The sequence below is a fragment of the Prinia subflava genome, chromosome 23 (assembly GCF_021018805.1).
Source record: "Prinia subflava isolate CZ2003 ecotype Zambia chromosome 23, Cam_Psub_1.2, whole genome shotgun sequence".
In the NCBI taxonomy this organism is placed as follows: domain Eukaryota; kingdom Metazoa; phylum Chordata; class Aves; order Passeriformes; family Cisticolidae; genus Prinia; species Prinia subflava.
In genome coordinates, this window is record NC_086269.1 from 6826349 (window position 1) to 6839985 (window position 13637).

At 47.6% G+C, this 13637-nt stretch overlaps 1 protein-coding gene across 1 annotated transcript; it reads right to left on the reverse strand.

Moving 5' to 3' along the window:
• Positions 1-806: 806 nt before the first annotated feature.
• On the reverse strand, positions 807-13011 carry LOC134561368 (cryptochrome-1-like). Its single transcript, XM_063418294.1, is given in 12 exon segments — positions 807-1394; positions 2992-3102; positions 3598-3695; positions 4815-4966; positions 5418-5558; positions 6089-6259; positions 7382-7522; positions 7780-7927; positions 9948-10064; positions 10959-11419; positions 12851-12895; positions 12898-13011. Coding segments are annotated over 12 exon segments (1776 nt in total). The 5' UTR covers positions 12997-13011; the 3' UTR covers positions 807-1302.
• Positions 13012-13637: the final 626 nt, after the last annotated feature.

The following is a 13637-nucleotide window of genomic DNA, read 5'->3' on the forward strand; positions in this document are numbered from 1 at the left end:
CTCCTACACTAGATTGCAGGATGCTTCCAAGAAGTTTGGATTGCTGCTGGAGCTGTTGGGTCACCTGGTTTCCCGAGAGGACCGATGGATATCGATTGTGATAACAGATTGCTCCAGAGCCCTTGCATTGTTCATGTCAATAAGTTTTATTTCTTTCCAAACCCAAAGTACTACCTGCAGCCATGAAAACCCCACTGCACCCCCCAAACTCCCAACCATAACTGACTAATTCAGCCTTGTCAAACTTCACAACAATACATTTCAGTGGAAGGGGGAATTTTTCCACGTGGTACATGATAGAATTAATCTCTGCCCTGCAGTTCTAGTAAGCCAAGGAAGATAATTATGGTGATAAAGTTGTATATTAGCCCTAATTTAGTGAGATATTTTCAATGTTGTCCTTAAAATGCATAATAATTCCTAGTTATGACTTAAAAACTACAGACAAGATACAAGAGGCTGCACTCTGCTCTGTCTCCCCAAACTGGGGACTACAATCAAAAACTGGGAACTTAAATTTAAAAAATCTGAACATCCCTAAAGTGTCGCTGTTTGCTACACTGAAATGACTACACGGACACTTGGAACTTGGGAGAAAGATGAGCAGGGGCAAAAAAGCTCTGATTTGTTTATTTTATCCTATTATATACTTTTAGAACAGTGACCATGGATTGGAGGGTGAAATTCTCACCTCTCAACCACATTGGTCAAACAGACTGTAAATCAACACCCTCCTCTCATCAAGAAGAATGCAAAAACAGTGACAGTATTTACAAAAACAATTTCTTGTTTACATGAACAGAGTGTGAGAAGTGAAAACTTCTGCTTTAATATGAACACTCAGAAAACTAAGAAAACTCATAGTAACACCTAAGTCTCTGTCTCTACAGGGCAAGCAAATCAAGGTCCTAATACTAATGTGGAACCACATTAATGTGCATATGGTCTTCTGACATTAAGATAAGTATTTGTCACAAAACCTATTTATACAGGTGCATGAAACACATGGATTTGAAGGATGCTGCAGCAGCAGGACCTGCCACAACTAGGCACCTCTTGCATTCATCCAACAGCTTCAGCACAAGGTCCAGAAGCCACTCAAAGATAAACAATTTCATCCAAAATAACTGCACTAAAACTACTCAAGATGGAACACATCTCCTGAGGTCAGGTCACAAGCAAGAAGCACCATTAGCAGGGCAAAGTATGGAGGACAGTACTTTGGCCAGCTCAGCTGGCCCCTGGCTCTTCCCTCTTGCCTTTTTTTGGTACACAGCAGGTGACCCCTGAGGGAATTTTGGTTTATTCTGTCATTCGGGCCACTTTTCTTTTTGAAATGTTTTCTTCGGAATGCTCACGTTTTACCTTTATTTCCATGGGGTCATCGGCATCATCTACAGCAAGAAAAAAAGAAGGATTAAAGTTTGCAAAGCCTTCTCTGACTTCAGTAAGGTGAAGAGGCCTTAAAGCTAATTTCATTCCACCCTCTGCCATGGACAGGGACACCTTCCAGATTGCTCCAAGTGCCATCCAACTCCTTAGCCCTTACTCTATTCCAACATCTGCTCACCTGTATGAGCTGGTTTTCATACTGAGATGAGTGTTGGGATAACGCTTGGAGTCAGGGACTCCCAAAATTTTTGCTCTATCTCCAGCAGCACTCCCAACATTTAGTCCCTGGTACCACAGGGTTGCAGGAAGAACTGCCAGCATACAGTGGTTATATCTGTACTATTCCAGTGTGTGATCTCCTAGACACATTACTAGGTTTCCATTCCAGGGTTTGGAACAATTAATTCCCTCAGATCAGAGCAACGAAGGAAGGAATAGTTAAGGTTCCCCTCAGCTGCTGCATGTTGGGTTTCCATAATATAGAGAGGCTGCTGTGGCCCATTGTTAAATAAAAAGGTATTTTGTCACTTAAATTCCATTATGGAGCCAGGCTAGGAGAGCTGGGAATGTTCAGCCTGGAGAAGAGAAGACTCCAGGGAGACCTTAGAGACCCTTCCTAAAGAGGCTTCAGGAGAGCTGGAAAGGGACATGGGACAAGGGCCTGGAGGAACAGGACAAGAGGGAATGGCTTCCCATTGCCAGAGGACAGAGTTAGGTGGGATATTGGGACAAAATTCTTCCCTGTGAGCATGGTGAAGCCCTGGCACAGAGTGCCCAAAGAAGCTGTGGCTGCCCCATGCCTGGAAGTGTCCAAGGCCAGGCTGGATGGGGCTTGGAGCAACCTGGGATAGTGGAAGGTGTCCCTGCCCATGGCAGGGGGTGGAAGGAGATGAACTTTAATGTCCCTCCTCACCGAAACCAGGCTGAAATTCCATGGTTTACTGTGAAGGATTCCTCTGAGCTCAGCACAGGCCCTGGGATTTCAATTTTAAGAGCACAGGTGCCATAAGTGACACATCTGTGTGACCTACTTAATTCATTACTTCAGGCTCAGCAGAGTAGAGTGTTCTAGCCTTACCCTGATAACTACCTGTTTGTTATCCATAGGCTTAAGCAACACAGAAAACCATGCCAAAAGGTAAATTTCTTGGAACAACTGACCTCTCCAGAGCTTTGTGCTCATTGAGAATCTCAGTCACTGCTATGGCATAGGGCAGATCATGGTACCAAGGACCAACAAGAATGTTCTGGTTTACAAGAGGCATGGGCAGAGCTGCAGAGATTTCTGCACCTTGTAGACACACCTAGCTAGCCTGGGGGGGTCAGGGCAGGTGGAGAAGATCTGGTTTTGGGAAGACATTTCTGCAGCAGCCAGGAGGATGCTCCAAGGGAAGAGAGAAGGAAGAAAAGGCTCACACTCTTGTTCTCACACTTGGGACAGCGTTTTAACAGTAAACATAAGAGCTGCACACGATGTTGGTATCCAAATAGGAAAACCATCCTGGAAAAGCAGCCAAAGCCAAGCCCCAGAGCCCTGGATTCCTGGGGACAGCCTGTGTGTCACAGCACAGGGAACACAGGTGCTGCAGCACCTCTCACCTCTTGTGAGCTGGGCTGTTCTGTGCTGCTCCTCTCTGACCTGTTTCATCAACTGCAGGTTGTGGTCACTGGCTTCCTTGTGGTTCACCATGGGGAAGGGGTAATCCTGACCTGGGCAATGTGGAGACAGAGCCATACTCAGCAAGGACATTTTCCCTGGATTTGAAATACTTCCAGCTTTTCTTAAATGAAAGTGCCTAATCCTCTCCATCAAAGAAAGGAGCTCCATTTTGACATTAGAGCTTTCAAAGATGTGTTCAGGCAGGAGATAAAGCACAAAATGTTCTGATACTATTTAAAGCAGCCAAGCATCCAATAAAATTCAAAGATAAATTCAAAATTAAAAAAAAAAAATTCCAGATAAATTCAAAGGCAAAAGCATGGAGGGATCCAAGAGTTTTAGAACAAAGTCGAGGCAAAAATATGTACTGTGAAATGAAACTCCAATTAAAAAATGTTAATGGAGAATGAGCAGAAGGAAGGCTATTGGATTCATCCATTTTCAGAAGATAAATGCCTTATGTTGTAAGCGTGATGCTTCCATCTCATACACATTTATTTTGGATAGTTAGCAGCAATCCTTAGCAAGAAGTGTGAATTAATTACCTATGATACATCCAGCTTGCTTCTGCTCTTCTTCAGATGCTGTCCAGGGCTCATAGATGTACTTGGAGGGAAAGTTCTTTAGTATAGGCAAGTATTTCCTAAAAAACAGGAATAATAGGGGGGTTTATAATTCTGCAGGCTAATATTCAGACATTCTGAGAAGTGTAAACCAACCTGTGCCATGTTAATATTGATATTACAATCCGTGGGAAAGTTCTGATTCACTCTCCACAAAAAAATTTGTTTAATGTTCTCAAACCTCCATAGGTGGTATCTTCAAAAAGTTAACTTTACAGCACAGAATAAATGGGGTGATTTAAACAGTACTTCAGTTTTGATGTCCTCCAAAACACGTTTTTAACATTTTCACTGACATTTCATCCTAAACACTTACAAATTTAAAAAACAAACAAAATTTTAAAAATTATTGCAGAATGTCAAAGTAGTACCTCAGCACAGGCTTCTCCTTGGCAATACCCAAATCTAGACAGGATTGGAGGAAGATGTGTGTGGATTTGGAGCTGTTTGCTCAACATTAACAGAGTTATCCCAGGAAACCCCGCAGTGCTTTGAGAGAGCCCGTCAGCACATTATGGAGAGACAACAAAATGAGACTCTGAAGCAAAGAGGACTCAGAGTGGAAAATAAAGCCTATGTGTGTGCAACTAAAGGATGGCAGGTTTAGATGGGATATTGGGATATTCCTCCCTGTCAGGGTGGTGAGGCCCTGGCACAAGTTGCCCAGAGAAGCTGTGGCTGCCCCATCCTTGAAATTGTCCAAGGCCAGGCTTAGAGAAACCTTAGGATAGTCAAAGGTGTCCCTGCCCATGGCAGTGAGTGGAACTGAATGAGGCTTAAGGTCCCTTCCAAGCACATCCCAGAATTCTATGAAAAGCAAGAAACAAAGTGCACACTGGAGCAGGGAAGCTGTGGAAAGTTCTAGCCAAATCCCTCAGAAAGAAGAGCCAGCCTGGTGATCAAACATGGTGCTGGAGGCAACAAGTGCCCATGAATGCAAGCCCTGCTCAGCCATCACTTGGAAGGATAGGTATCTCTCTGCTTCTCCATGCCTCAGTTTCCTCATGTGTTCAACAAAACCATTGCTATGAGCCCTGTTTAACTGGTGTGTGTTTCAAACTGATCCAGTTCATCAGCTCATGCTGTCAGAGGAGTTTGGGAAGCTCTCAGGGAGATGGTGGAGTGGGGTGTCCCCTGACCTGATGTAGTCGCCCTGGGGGTCTGTGCGCTTCCCGAAGTGGACAGGGCAGAAGATCCGTGTGTACTGGTGGAAGAAGGCACTGGCTGACAGCCACATCCAGTTCCCAGCATTGATGCTGTAATCAGCATCTAAAAGCAGCTCTTCAAACACCTGCACATCAGGGATGGGAAGAGAGAGAAACACCCCTGAAATGGCTACATTGCAAAAACTAGACAAAACCAGGCTGGGAGGTAAAGGATGGGGGTTGCTGCTGGAAGCACAGCACTGTGGGGCCTGGGCTGCCTCCTCACCGGCACACCAGGAATGCTCTCCACAGACAGAAGGAACAGAGCAACCCAAAAACTCTGGGTTTGGGACCTGCTACAGACTGAGCATGTCTCTACCAATATTCTCATTATCTGAAAATCATGAGGATTTGGGTAAGGGAATGGCCTCTCACCGCTGCACTGAGTGACAAAGGAAGAGATTCCATAAACCCTGAGATCCACAGGAAGGGGCAGAACTAAACCCTGATCTGCAGAGCACTCCACTGCTAGACTCAGGCTGTGCAGGGTTTCTCAGGGCCAGGCAGAACAGAAGAAAATAAAAGCCAGCAATGAACCTTCATTCCCTCTTCCCAGCTGATCCAAAGGTGCCCCCGTGTCAGGAAGCAGGCGACAGCATGCCGAGCCAGGTGATGGATCCAGCCTTCCTGGCGCAGCTGGGTCATAATGGCATCGATCCATGGGAACCCTGTCTGTGCCTGCAGCAGAACAGGGACATCAGCTCTCTACTCATACACTGCTTTCACAGACCGTTTGGGTGGGAAGGGACATTAAAGCCCATTCCACCCCCTGCCATGGGCAGAGACACCTTCCACTGTCCCAGGTTGCTCCAAGCCCCGGCCAACCTGGCCTTGGACACTGCCAGGGATCCAGAGGCAGCCACAGCTTCTCTGGGCAACCTGTGCCAGGGCCTGCCCACCCTCACAGGGAACAATTCTGTCCCAATATCCATCTAACCCTGCCCTCTTGTCAGTTGGATGCCATTCCCCCTTATCCTGTGACTCCATCCCTTTTCCCAAGTCCCTCTCCAGCTCTCCTGAGCCCCTCTAGGCACTGGAAGGGTCTCTAAGGTCTCCTCAGAGCCTTCTCTTCTCCAGGCTGAACATTCCCAGCTCTCACAGCCTGTCACACCACTGTAAGACCCCCTCAAACTGCCAGCAGGGATCGATCAAGGGAAGAGGAAAGCTCCAAGCTCCAATACAGCTGCTGTGGCCATGCACCTCATTACCGTTTTCCATTTGTGGAGCCTCTCTGCGTCCTTGTACCAGCAGATCTGGAGGCAGATGGGGTTCCCAGCCATCTGGGTGAAGTTGGGGGTTGCTGATGCTACAGTATAGAAGAATTCCCTCCACAACAGCTGCCCTTGGAGCGACACTGGTGGCAGAGAGTGGTGCTTTGCCTGCAAAAAACACAAGGTGACAGCTTCAGTTCATACATATCATTGCAGCCTCACTCATTTTGTGACTCTCAGGCCTATAAAATAAAAATTATTCTGACTACTATACTGGTTTCAAGACACTTTAGTGTTCAAGTCAAGGAAATTAAACATCTGAGGCAATGCTGTCTGGCCCAGAGCAAAGCCAAACTGCCAGACCTCAGTGTTACATCAAACATTCTCCACCTATCTTCCAAAACAGTGTCACACTGAGATTTCTTACATTAACCATGTGTTTATTAACATGTTAACTGAATCCAGGTGGTTCAGCCATGTCTCAAAAGATAATCTTAAGACAGAGGTAAAGGAGGACCTTGGTTTTCTTGGGTTGGTTTCAAGCTCACTTTTTCTTAAGAATCAAACAAGATTTCAGAAAGTGGTTTTGGTTTATGCTATAATTAAAACTTGTCTAAGACAAAACCAGTTGATTTCCAGAAACAAAACTGCATAAATCAATCAAAAATTTCCCTTAACAACCAGACAGACAAACAAAATCCTTGAATTTTAGGAAGGTTCTCCTGGGCTTCCATGCTGATCCTGGGTCTGATTGCTCCCTATTCATAGAACCATGATTTGGATTGGAAGGGACATTAAAGCCATTTCACTCCACCCTCTGCCATGAGCAGGGACACCTTCCACTAGCCCAGGTTGCTCCAAGCCCTGTCCAACCTGGCCATGGACACCTCCAGCCATGGGGCAGCCACAGCTTCTCTGGGCACCCTGTGCCAGAGCCTCACCACCCTCACAGGGAAGAATTTCTTCAACATCCAATCCAAACCTGCTCTCTTTCAGTTTGAAGCCCTTCCCCCTTGTCCTGTCACTAGCTCCTGATGAAAATATGAATTTAGAATATGAATATCCTTTTTGTAAAACTTAATTGGGAAGAGCTGCAGACATTCACAGGTGTTTCACACAACATGAAGCCACTCCGCAGATTTCGTGGGACACTGTGAGAAGACATGTACAAAGCAACATTTTTTGATACACCAGGTCTCTACCAAGACAATCTGAGTGTTAAATCCTGCCTCCCATGCCAGACATGTCACAGTTTTGGATTTGCTTACTTAGGACCAATCATTTTCTTACCTGAGCATAAATGTTTGACAACCTATAAAAAAATGTCCGAACTGACAGACAGCCCATACTGAAATATGGGCTCAGGCCTGTGGTGCTTGGAAGCAGTGAGTTTGGGATTGTCCTTGGTTTACTAAAACTTGTCACCCAGCCCTGAAATGAAAACAGAAATTTGGGTTCAGGCAGCACAAGACAACACATGTCCAGTAATAAACAGAGGAAAGCTCTAGGAACTGGTTTCACCATCACAGGGGCTGGTTTGATATTGTGCTTGGAAAACACTCCTGCTTCCCAGAAATCAAAGAGAACAAAACCCAAGCCCAAGCTGCCACCCTTCCCCGAGCCAAGCTGGGCACTGATCTCAGCCCACCTGGAGCCCCCACAACCCCCTGTGTTCCATCAGGGCTGACCTGGTCGGTTAAGTGTTGCTCCAGGCGCTGCAGCCCCTCGGTCTCCCCTCCTCTCCAAGGGGAAAGGCTCTCTGAGGAAATATTCAAATCCACAGGAAGAGGGACCCTGTAACATTCAGCCAGGCCCGGGTCAGGGGCCCTGCATCTCCTGAGGTGAGAGAGAAAACTCTTTGAGAAGAGCAAAAGGAAGGAAGAGAAGGAGGCAGCCCCTGTCCATGGCACACCAAGCCTCCCCTATCACACTTCAACCAGACCACAGGGAATGAAAGCACACCGAGGAATCCCAGATTGTACTCTCCTGGGGGAGAAGAGTTTATCCTGCAATTGCCCCAGGGAATTCTAGCCTGAACTGGAGGAAGAAGAACAGTACTACCAAATTACAGTGCTCAGAGCAGTCAGCTGCACCCACAGCTCAGACCCCTTTTAGTTCCCATGCTCTACACAAGATTTAGAGGCAGCTCCTCTCCAGGTGCTCCCAGCTGTCACATCCATCCCTAGGAGGGAACCAACAGCCTCCTCAGACCTTAAATACAATTATGGTGCTGCCTCCAAAGGCCACTCCAGCTCCTGTGCCCCTGAGAAGTTGCTCTGGAGAGGTTTCACAGAAACCAAGAGTGGTTTGGGTTGGAAGGGACATTAAAGCCATTTCACTCCACCCTCTGCCATGGGCAGGGACACCTTCCACTATCCCAGGCTGCTCTCTAAGCCCTGGCCAACATGGCCTTGGACACTGCCAGGGATCCAGGGGAGCCACAGCTTCTCTGGGCAACCTGTGCCAGGGCCTCACCACCCTCATAGGGAAGGAATTTTGTCCAAAGATCTAATCCAAACCTTCTCTCTTTCAGTTTCATAGGGAAGGAGGCAGACCAGCTTCCTGGGCAACCCCAGCTGCTCTTTCCTAACCAAGATGGGGGCTCCCCAAGCCCACACCCCTCAGCAGCCCCCCAACATCTCCTCAGCCTCAGCTGCGGAGGCTTCCCAAGGCCTCTGCCCCCCATATGGCTGGAAGAGCATCAGTTTGGTTTTTCTTGCCTCCCGTAACACACACATGAAGAAGCCCAAGGAAGCAGTGGTGGCACAATGATTTCTCACAAGTCATGAATGAACTCACATATCAACAGATCTTTGTACTTACCTGGACAAACCTGAGCTCAGCCCTGCTGCAGACACCTACAGAGGTGGGGCCAGTGCAGCTCTCAGAGCACTGATATAGCTCAGGCCTGCTGGGAAGCATGTGAACCACTTATCTCTCATCAGCATTAATTTTAAAAGTCCAAACAAACAAATTAGGCAAGAAAGGGAAAAAAAACAGTGCTAGAAAAAAAGCATAGGAACTTGTACTTACTTACATGAATCTTGTCATCAGGCTGTCTGAGGACAACATTCAGGAATCAACAGGACTCCCCCAAGATGGGAAAATCCAAGCCTGGGTTGGTGGCACTGAGCTGAGGCCATGCAGGAGACACCTGACATTGAATCCCAAGTACCTGCAGTCCCATTCCAGTTCTCTCCTGCCCCAGTTTTACCTCCTTTTGGATCACTGACCTCTCCTCATGCACAGCTAAACACAAGACATCCTTGACTCTGAGCTTCTTCTCAAGTCCTGGGAGACATGAGCTCAGTCCCTCTTTCCCATATAGCAGAGAGGAGGAGAGATTTAAAGCCAGGAGGGAACAGTAGGATTATTCCACTGAACTTCCTGCATAAAACAAACTATACTGGTTCATCCAGTCCCTGTCCAAAATCTTGAGAGGAATGTAGAGCATGCCTTCGAATAAATTCCCCAGGTTTTCATCTGTAGGAGTTTGACATCTCATAAAAGCTTTTCTCATAGTGTCTTGCAAGAGCTTAAGACCTTACTAGAATCACAGAATCATTAAGGTTGGAAAAAACCTTTCAATCATTGAATCCAAACATTGTTTTGTGAGGTGTCCCACATGGTGGGAAATCTGCTGCACAGATATCAAAAGAGATGAGTATCAAACCATTCCACCATCTGCTCTCCACTCCCAACAAGAGTCACATCCCCTGCGTACAGAATCAATAACCCTCCATGCACAGAAATAGAACTAGAAAACATCTAAAATGCCTCATTATCATTTGGCCCTGGCTCTTCTTTTGGGCAGAGAAAGAGGACCAGAAATTCCCACTCACTGGCCGGTACTTACTGGAAGTCTTCAGCTGTGAGGTTTCGGACAGGCACTTCAGGGTCGCCAAGAAGAGACAGAATGTGAAGGAACCTCTTGTAAGTTAATGGGGGACTCCCACCGTTTAGGTCCAAAATCCTTAAAAAAAAAATATATATATCTCTTTTCACACAACAGAAACCAAGGAAGAAGCTGGAACTGCCAGTGGACAGGAAGGTGACATCACAGGCTATAACAACTTCATTATTGCAACTGGATGTGGAAATTACAGATTTTACAAGTAAAACTCCCCTGGGTGAATGTACATCTATCCCAAGAGTAGTTTCCCAGGACCTAAGACAACAAAACTGGGATCAGGATTCCAGTCATGGCTTCACCTGCACAGCCACACACAGCTAGAACACACAGGGCAGGGTGTGGGACGCCTTTGGTGTCACAAAAACCAGGTTCAGGGCAGTAAATAACTGTCCTCTCTGAGCAATCACCTGTGCAAACAGCTTGAATTCAAGACAGCAAGTTACCCACATTCATTCATTTACATAAGTTAGGGGTTTTGCACAATTGGAGTGTTAGGGTTGGTTTAGTTATTACTGCTTTCCTTCTTAGTAATTTCAATACCTTCAATCCTTCAGCACTGAGTAACAGCTTGAAAACAAGTGTATTCAGACACCAGTGAAAGCTGATTTGAAAGATTTTGAAAAGATCCGACACCAAAAACTCTTTACCATATTTAAAAGAACCTTTACAAGTCCTACTAAATGTGTTAGAGAATTTCTTCCATTCTGTTTAAGTTTTTAGGTGAATTAAACTGCCCAAAAGGAAAAAGTTAACCAGCTCTTTAGGCTGAAATCCTAAAACCTGTGCACAATCTCATCTGTTCCTTTCAAGAGAGCAACACACAAAGTTTCTCCAGCAAACAGCACCACATTCACCTCAGACAGTCCAATTTTCTCCAAAGGAAAATCCAAGTCATTTGGCCTTTTCTAAAATGACCTCCCTGGAAACACTTGTGGTCTTGGGGCAGTCACATACCGCTGGGTATCGTACAGGCTGTGGCCCACCAGGGAGAGCACCTCAAAGCCCAGCTCTGCCCCCAGGCGCTGGATGTTGGCCTCCATCTCCTTGTAAAACGGCTCCATCTCTGCATCCAGCGTCACTTGTGTGATATTCCACTTCTGGATGTGATCCCTAAGAACAGTCTCATACTCCCCTTGAATAACCAGCAAGCAGGAGCCCAGCTGGCCCAAGTTTTTGTGGAGATCCTCAAGAGACTGGAGAAGGAAGTGCCAGCGCAGGGCCCCGATGTTCATAGAGGAGGTCAGAAATGCTCTGTCCAGGATGTACACGGGGTACAGGGCCTCTGAGGACTCCAGGGCAGCCAGCAGCACTGGGTTGTCGTGCAGCCGGAGCTCCTTCCGGAAAAGGTGAATGGTGCGATGCAGCATCCTGGCTACAGGAGGAAGGGAATCCTTGGCTTTCAGGATACCAAATCCCTATAAAGAATAAGATCAATTAACAATTAGAAAGAGAGCTCCAAAAAAATCCTCTGCAGTTTTTACCACAAACTTCTTGCTTTGATAAGTTTTCATGAGAGAGGAACGCAGGAACAAGACCAAACCTCTGCTCTGACCGCACCATTCAGCAGCAGGATCACCCAGCTCCACACAGAATGATCTCTGCCCCAAATGAGTCACTCAAATCCTTAAATTAAATCCCTCGATGAAATTACATCCCAATAACACTCACCATAAGGAAGGAATTAAAACAGATGGAGCTGCCAGAGCTCCATTTAGTAGATAAACACTTTTTAACTTCCTAGACACGGCTGTCAGCAAACCCTCTGGAAGTCATCAGCTGATTTCAAGGAGGTCCACAGGAGCAATCAGCTCATTAGAGACCTGTACAGTACTCCCTCTGTCAGGCAATTCTAGTAGGAGACATCTAAATTTATGGATTTCACAGAATCCCTGACTGGTTTGGGTTGGAAGGGACACTAAAGCTCATCCAGTTCCACACCCTGCCACGGGCAGGGACACCTTCCAGTAGCCCAGGTTGCTCCAAGCCCTGTCCAACCTGGCCTTGGACACTTCCAGGCATGGGGCAGCCACAGCTTCCCTGAGCAACCTGGGCCAGAGTCTCACCACTCTCACAGGGAACAACTTCTTCCAATATCCCATCTCACCCTGCCCTCCAGCAGTGAGAAGCCATTCCCCCTTGTGCAAAGTCCCTCTCCAGTTCTCTTGGAGCCCCTTTAGGCACTGGAAGAGGCTCTGAGGTCTCCCCTTTTCTTCTCTAGGCTGGACATTCCCAGCTCTCCCAGCCTGCCTCCAGAGCAGAGCTGGGTGTGATAATGACACAAAACTACTCTTGATTCATACATTTATTCCCCTTTGAACAACTTCAGCTGAGTTCAGAGAGTTGGCAGAAGTGCTGACCTTGGGTCTTCGGCTGAAGTGCCTCAGGGTACAGTTTGGGAAGCAGCTCCCAAGCTCTGGCTGCCCTGTTCAGGACAATGGACCCAGCAGATGCCAGGAAGCAAAGGAGTAGCCCAGCAGCCACATCATGTCTGCACCAAGCCCAGCAGCACCTCCTAAACTCACTTTCCCATGTCAAATTGGGAAAGCTCAATGCCCACCTCCCAGGTGGGTCCTCACCTACTGCTAGTTTTGAGCCTAATCCCCAGAGGAGAATTAAGATATTAGGGATTAGCAAAGAACCGAACAACAATCCCTAATCCAGCTCTGCTCTTCAAGACAAACAGCTCCACTCACTGCCTGCACCAGGCGACTCAGCCCTTGTCCCAGCTGAACCCACATTCAGCAGCTTTTCCATAAATCTGATTTACTCTGTTCTCACATGCATGTACCAGCAGCACCCAGACAGACCCACTTTGTTACAACCCTCCAGTAAGGCCCCAAACTCACAAGCACGGAGTGCAGCCCCACGCAGGACTGGGCTGTGTGGGGTGCTCTGCCCTGCGGCCCAGCTCGGCACCGCCCTGCACCCACTTCCTGGGAGAACCGGAAAAACAAGGTGGCTCCTGCTGCTCAGGGGAGCACCCAGCTGGCATTTTTGGGTACTAACCCTGCAAAGTGTGCCGGAAGAGTCTCCTGCATCCTGTGCACCAGCTAGCCTCACTGAGGGACTGCCCCAGACAGGGGCTCCAAGGCCCCACAGCCTTTGGGGCTGTCCCCAGCGCTGTGGCACCACATGGTCTGCTAGGTCACCCCAAATCCAGGGTCCTGCAGCCCCATGATGCCTGTGGGATCACGCTCACCCTGTGCCCCTTGGTCTCACACACCTGGGACTGCTCTGAGCCCAGTGTCCCACATAGCCCATAGGATGGCCCCAAGATACATCCCCAGGCTGGGACTCATCCCATCCCATCTCATCCCATTCCTTTCCAGTAATGGCATCCCTGCAGGAGCAGTGGGCAGCAGGATCCCAGCACAACAGGGCAGATGGGCCCCAGACCAGGGCCTAAGTGAGCTTTAGGGGCTGGGTCAAGGGCAGCTCTGGGGATTCCACTAAAAGGTACTGGGGGAATCAGAGCTGGGAGGACAAGGATTTTATTAAAAGAGGCTGGGAGAAGCAGGGGCTGAAGCTCACTGGGGAGGGAGGGAGCCCAGAGCCAAAGAGGTGTCAAAGCTGGGTGAGAAGCTGGGATCCCCTGCTGAGTGGGATGGAATGGGAAAGAGGATCATTTGTGCA